This window comes from Marmota marmota, unplaced genomic scaffold, assembly GCF_001458135.2.
Source record: "Marmota marmota marmota unplaced genomic scaffold, marMar, whole genome shotgun sequence".
Taxonomy (NCBI): domain Eukaryota; kingdom Metazoa; phylum Chordata; class Mammalia; order Rodentia; family Sciuridae; genus Marmota; species Marmota marmota.
Genome location: NW_026000136.1, coordinates 5,205,803 through 5,212,894, shown reverse-complemented (window position 1 = coordinate 5,212,894; position 7,092 = coordinate 5,205,803). Strand labels below are relative to the sequence as shown.

Genomic DNA, 7,092 nt, shown 5'->3' with positions numbered 1-7,092 from the left:
GTGATGTGTGGCAAGGGAGAGGAGGGAAGGGACCTGGGGGAATGGGAGAGGGTGGAGAGGATGTGGGGTGAAGGGAGAGCAGGGAGGGGATGTGGGGTGAAGGGATGGGGGGTGACAGGATGTGGAGAGGGCTGGGGCGAACTGGGGTGTGAGGGATGAGGTAATCTCGTAGATGTGAGAGCAGCGATGAAAAGGGGTGAAGAGCGGGAGCAGGGGGTGTGCAGAGACCCCGCCCAGACTGGCAAAGAGGGGCGGGCCTGCACTGGTCCCGCCCATGGGCGGAGCCTTCCGCACAGGGCCGGGCGGGAGCGGGTCGGGTTCTGTGCGCAGGCGCTCGCTCCTCACAGTCTCGGCCTGGTGGGACGTGGTCGCTCGCGGGGCAGCGGGTGAGCCTCTGAGGCTGTGGGGAGGGCACGCGCGGAGCGCGGGATGTCAGCCTTCCCTAGCGGGGCCGTGGGCCCCGCGTAGGGTCGCAGGAGGCCCGGCGCGCGCGGAGGGGCTCTCGCGGTGGGGGTCTCAGTCCGCGGCCGCTGCGGAGGCGACGCGCTCCAAGTCCGCGCGCTTGGAGCCGGCGGCCAGCAGCTGCGGATTCCGGCCGGCGGCGGGCAGGTGAGGTGGAACAGGTGTCCGCGCCGCGCGCTGCGGGGCAGGAGTTGGCAGGCTGGCGGAGCCCGCGCTCGGGCAGCCCGCGTCCCTGTACAGCGCTGGCGGCCGCGTCTCGGCTGTTGCATCTGCGCTCGGGCTTCCTGGGTCTCCGGGCTGCTCTGCACTAGTCCTGCGCCTTCCCGGCGCTGTTCGGTAGAAGCGTCTGCCCGGTGGACTGCGGCGCTTCTGCGCTGCCCAGGGCGTCCAGCCCTGGGACGTGGCCAGCCTGGCTTTGTCCCTAACGGTCCTGCTTTGTGTTTGTGGAGGCTACGGCCTCAGGTTTCTGGAACTGTATTCTTAAACACATCTGGGGCTCCCGGGAAAGTTCCAGCCAAAGTGAGTTTGCGCCCTGGACCCTGCTGGAACAAAGCAATTACTGTGATGAGGAGGGGGCTTCAGGGACAGGTATGACAGGCACCCCCGTCCCCCCAAACCTCTGATTCGAGATCTGTCAAGAGTTTCTGAGAAGGGGCCGAAGAGACCTAGAAAAGGGATGAGGCTTGAGTGATTTCACCACGTTCGGAAGCCATTAAAGACTGTGAGTCATTTGGCAGACAGAAGGGAGCCAGGACTGAGTGGTGGCCAGGGCCGGACAGTGCGAGAAAGGCCACCTCACTCTTTGGCAGGATGCTCAGGGGAAGCTTCTATATTTAGCTTACCCTAAACAGCATCCCCCCGCCCCCCGCCTTTATTCGCCTCTAATTCTTTACAGAAGCCAGGCAGCTGTTAACCACCATCACCGTGTCTGGCACCAGAGATGTGGTGGATTTAGTCTTTCTTGACCTTATGGGGTCAGAGGAGGAATAGCCCAGGGAAGATTTGCCAGGCTATCAAATTTTCTCTATTTTGAAAGAAGGAAAGAAAAAAAAATGTGTGTGTGGGTAGGGTGAGACCTCAAATGGAAAATGACTTGGGCTGGGGATGTGGCTCAAGTGGTAGCGCGCTCGCCTGGCATGCGTGCGGCCCGCCCGGGTTGGATCCTCAGCACCACATACAAACAAAGATGTTGTGTCCGCCGATAACTAAAAAAAATAAATATTAAAATTCTCATTCTCTCTCTCTCTCTCTCTCTCTCTCTCTCTCTCTCCCTCTCTCCCTCTCTCCCTCTCTCCCTCTCCCTCTCCCTCTCCCTCTCCCTCTCTCTCTCTCTCTTAAAAAAAAAAAAGGGAAATGGCTTGTTTCAGATTAGTAGCTCCAGAATAGAAGTCTGAGTCCTCCAATGCTATCCACAGAGTAAAATTGAAATATGTTGCAATTAAAAGATCCTTTTGGGAAACTACAGTCAAATTAAATTTACTTTTTGTGTGTGTGTGTGTGTGTGTGTGTGTGTGTGTGTGGTGCTAGGGATTGAACCCAGGGCCTTATGTATGGGAGGCAGGTACTCTACCAACTGAGCTATGTCCCTAGCCACCTACAGTCAAATTAGAACTGACAGTTTTTATGAAAGATCTATGCTTATAACACCTAGCCTTTCCCCCAAAACTTTATGTGGATTCTCATATTCAAGTATTAACATTATTCATAGTAAAAGAACAGCCTTGAAGCTGCCCACCCCCAAACTGTATCTCAGTTTTCATGCAGGCGTGGTAGGTCATCTCCTGAGATGCTGGCCTTTTTGCAATCAGTTCTGTTCAAATATGTATTAGTAAGAGGGGACATGCACTGATAAGCATTATAGGCTTAATTAAGCTTCATGAAATCAGATTGGAGTGGCAAAGGGACGTCGGGATGTTTCCCTGCTGTCCTTGTGCAGAATCAAAGGTCACACGCTGGTGTGTAGGGGTTTTAGGGAGAACTTAGCAAGTGCAGCCCTGATAGATCTCATTCTTTTCCTCTTTCCTCCTCTTCCAGGTTTGCTCTTTGAAGAACAGGTTTCTGAGCTCTTAGAGGAATATCAGAAAATGAACAAATCTCAGGTGAATTGTTTCTTTTCTTCCTATTTAGCTGCTATGAGATTTCATGGCTTTTATAAGTGTTTTTGGTATGATATTTTATAAGTGTTTGTATATTAAGATGAACATTTTAAAAAGCCACTTCAGGGTCAGGTGAGTGAGTGGCCAGTGATGAACAGGCAAGGCTCTAGTAGATCTTTGTAGGTCATGATCCCACAGTCATGGAAGTTCAGCATCATCCTAATCTGCATATGGTAGTCAGCAGAGACCAAACAGTTACTCCTGGGACAGGACTTCCTGGGCAGGACTTCCTGCTTTGAAGTGCTTAAAGGACTTCATGGAGTGGAGAACCCTGTAATAAACCTGTCTGTTGCCTGTGATTGTTCTTTGTTCTAAGTGGAGGGTAGAACTCAGATCATATTGGGGGCCAAAGCATCCCGGACTCAGTAGAGAGCGTTCTGAAGGTCCTCTCCCTGGGTTGCGTCCTCTTGCTCATTACACACTTGTGGGTGGACTAAACATGTGGTCAGCTTGATCTTGTTTGGAAGCAGACTCTTACTGAATGGATGCCCTATCTGAGCTGAGTGGCCACCCAGGAGATTTGGGCTCTCCATTCCCATCTCTGAGTGCTGTTTTGGTCTTCCAGGGTGCAGTTTTCATTAGTGTGTTCAGCATCCTTCCCTCAGTCTGAGTCATTTGAATACCCTTATTTGTGAGGCTCCTGTTCATATCTTTTGCCCATTTTTCCTGACAGTGTGTATAAATTAATGGGAACTCTCTATGTAATCCTAAGAGGTGTGCTTTGTCATTTATATGTGGTTTGAATGTTCCCTCCAGAATGTGGGCTGAAATTTAATTGCCATTATAACAGTGTTAAGAGGTATTAGGAGGCCCTCACCAGACTGCAGAATCACTAGCTGAATAAATCTCTGTTCTTCACAGTTACCCAGTCCAGGGATTCTCACAGCAGGATACAGACTAAGACACACAGTACTAGAGAAAATCCGTGACTCTTTACTTTCTTAATGTTGACTTGATTAACAGAAATTCCTAATTTTAATGGGGTGTGGCTTTCTTTTCCTTTAGGAGTAGGTCTTTTTTGCATCCTGTTTATAAAGTAGCTTCCTATCCCAAGGTTCTAAAAGTATTTGTTTCTTCTGGAATCCTTATTGTTTTACCTTACAAATTAAAGCTGAAATTGTTGTCTCCTTCTTAGTGTCTGTGGAAGAATTTTCCATATTTCATCATTAAGTATATTGGTTGTTTAATCAGATTAAGGCAGTTTTTTTTCTTAATTTGTTAAGGTTTTATCATGAATGGGTGTTCAATTTTATCTAGTGCTCCCTTGTAGATTATGTGCTTTTTCCTTTATTCTCTAAGCTTAATTTCATTGATCACATTTCAAATATTAACCCAATCTTGCATTCTTGGAATCAGTCTAATTTGGTCATCATATTTCATGTATATGTTACACACACACACACACACACACACACATTTGGAGGGTATGGGAATTGAACCCAGAAGTGCTAAACTACTGAGCCACATCCTCAGCCCTTTTTTATTTTGAGACAGGATCTCACTAAGTTACCTAGGGTCTTGCTAAGTTTCTGAGGCTGGCCTTGAATTTGTGATTCTCCTGTGTCAGCCTCCCAAGTCGCTGGAATTACAGGGGTGGTGCACCACCATACCCAACTAGATACCATTTTTGAAAATATTTCTCCTTGTTTGTGCCTTGCCTTTTTATCTTATCAGTGTTAGCACAAAAGGACTGGGACGGATGCTGTTTATTCAGGGACAAGGTTTCATGCAGGAACAGGTCGATGCCGGTGGACTCACTCTCCTGGAGGAAAATGAGCCACTGGACAAGGAAAGGGACTGGGCTCCTATACTGAGATATGACTGAACAAGCTTGTCAGTTTGGGACACTTAGGAATTTGGGGTCTGTTTTACTGGGTGAAATGGGAGGGAGTCTGGGGTCAGTGGTCAGTTTTGGGAGCTCAGGAAACAGGATTATGAGAATTTGAAAATTTGTTTTTACTGGGCAACATTTTTACTTAGAGAAGAATGGGGGGGGGGCCTGGGGTCAGCATTCAGAGCTTCTTTCTTTCCCCTCAGGGTCCCTTTGTCACTGGGAAAGGATTTATTTGTGGAAGGATAAAGCTCTGGCTTCCTCTCTAGGGATTGTTCTGTCACTGGGAAAGAATCAGTGCCATCAATGTGCTGCTTTTCTTTGCATTCCCCTTTCCCAGACTATAATATTTTGGGGTTTGTCATTTTCCATATCTAACAATCAGTATTTTTTAAACAGCAAAAGATTTTCATTTTGATGGTATACAGTTTGATACATTGTTTTGATTATTGATAGTTAATACCCCCCTCCATCACTATATTTAAGAAATCTTTGCCAGAGCCAAGGCCATTGAATTTTCTCTCATGTTTTCTTCTAGCAGTTTTATGGTCTTTATTTTTGTGTTAAGATTTGTGCTCCCCAGACTTTTTCGCTTTTTAGAGACAGGTTTTTGTTAAGTTGTCCAGGCTGGCATTGAATTTGTGATCTTCCTGCCTCAGCCACCCAGGTGGCTGGGATTATAGGTGTGTGCCACCATTGCCTGGCCTTTTGCTTTTATTTTTAATCTTAAGGGTACAGGACTGAGTATTTAATTTTTTTCTGTGATGGCAGATACAGACTTTTCATAGATGCCTTTTTATCACTTTGAGGAAGTTCCCGTTTTTTTTTTCCTTATACTATTTGCTGACAGTTTTTTTTTGTTGTTGTTGTTGTTGCTGCTGTTTTTGTTTTTTAATTAGGAATCAATGTTGGGTTTTGTCAGATTCTTTTTCAGCATTGAGAAAATAATATGGTGCTTTAGCTTGGATGTCGATCATCCAGGTGTTAAAGGCTTGGTCTCAACTCCAGAAGATTCCACAGTGTTTGGGAAGTTGTGGAATTTTCTGGAGGTAAGGCCTATGACAGGTCCCTGGGTTGTTGGGCACAGCCTTTCTTTGTTTTTAGGTCCAAACACATGTAGCATTATTACATCACATGCTGAATTGACCTCTATGACCCTCTTACACCTGGAGAGTTTCTCACATTGACTTCTCTTTAGGCTGATGAGAATATGTTACTGCAGCTTTCTTTTTTCTTTTCTTTTTTGGGCACCAGAGTTGAACTCAGGGGCACTGACTACTGAGCCACATCCCAAGCCCTATTTTGTATTTTATTTAGAGACAGGGTCTCCCTGAGTTGCCTAGTGCCTTGCTGTTGCTGAGGCTGGCTTTGAACTTGTGATAGTCCTGCCTCAGACTCCTGAACCGCTAGGGATGTGTGGTGCTGGGGGTTGAACCCAGGGACTTGTGCCTGGGAGGCAAAGCTATATCCCCTGCAGCTTTCTTTTGATTTGTGTTTTCCTTTTGTGTATTTCCCCAATCTTTTAAGTTTTTTTCTTTGTTTTCATATGTAAAGTGAGTTTCTTGGGGACAGTCTGTAGTTGGCACCTGTGTTTTTATTATTCTAATGATCCCTGTCCTTAACAGAAGCCTAACTTTTACAGTTAGTGTTCTTGGCACTGTGGGTTTATAGTTAGCATCTTACAGTCTGTTTTACTCTCCATTTCCTTTTTTAAATTTATTCCTCATTGTCTTCAGTACCCTTAGGGTTTTCTTTTCTCACTCCCTTAGGCATTTTAGGGATACCTCTTTTTTTTATTTGGTAGTTGCTCCAGGGTGTACCATATACATATTTGATTCCTCACTTTCCCTTTAAGCAATACATATACTTTAATTTCCTCTTTCTTGCCTTTGTATTGTTGTCATGTCCTTAATTCCTAGAGTTTATTAGCATTATTATTATTTGCTTGTGTTGCTAAATATCTTCTTGAAAATCCAAAAATCGGAGGGGCGTGTCTTTTATATTTACACATATGTGTAGTGAAAGGAAAGTGACCACAACACTTGGAGCAACCAAAACATCTTTATTGCAGCAGTGCAACAAAGAGAAAAGAAAGAAGGAAAGAGAGAGAGGGGGCGGGGGGAAGCGCACGCAGGAGAGAGACAGAGAAAGCAAGAGAGATAGCAAGAGAGAGAGGGGCCCGGCAGGAGGGAGTTTTTATAGCCCAAATCTAATGGGGCCTCTGGGTCTCCAATTTGCCTTGTTGGCCCAAGGGGGGGTTAAGTGTTCAGCCTTGAGCAGGGTTGAATGTTCAGACTTGAGGCAAACAGGTGATAAAGGACCAGATAGAGGGGGGTTTGAGTGCGTGGGCTATCTTGCAGCCAACATCTGCTCAGCCTGCCCTGCAGACAACACAGTTCAGCCTGCTCTGCACCCAACATTCCTCCCTTTTTGTTTTTCTAAGTGACACAGGGGACGCGTAAAGTCCTCTGGCTACTTCCTGCTTAATGGTGGGCGGCGTTAAACCTAGAAGGGGAAGTGGAGGAATGTTCGGGGGACAGATCTGAGAACACCAGGGCAGCCAGAAATAACACTCAGTGGCTACAGACAACTACTGTGGTAGGGGTAAAGTCCATAAAAGTTCCTTGAAGCCACAAGTCCTCG

General features: G+C 46.6%; 1 protein-coding gene across 2 annotated transcripts in view; it reads left to right on the top strand.

Moving 5' to 3' along the window:
* Positions 1–286: 286 nt before the first annotated feature.
* The window catches only part of LOC107155896 (zinc finger protein 665-like), a 42,412-nt gene continuing 35,606 nt past the window's right edge, over positions 287–7,092 (top strand). For both annotated transcript variants that reach the window (XR_007341315.1, XM_048785303.1), the window contains exons 1-2: positions 287–386; positions 2,497–2,561. Coding sequence is in view for 1 of the 2 variants with exons in the window: in XM_048785303.1 (XP_048641260.1) it covers positions 2,547–2,561 (15 nt within the window). In the remaining variant the exon portion in view is untranslated. The remainder of the gene's footprint in view (positions 387–2,496; positions 2,562–7,092) is intronic.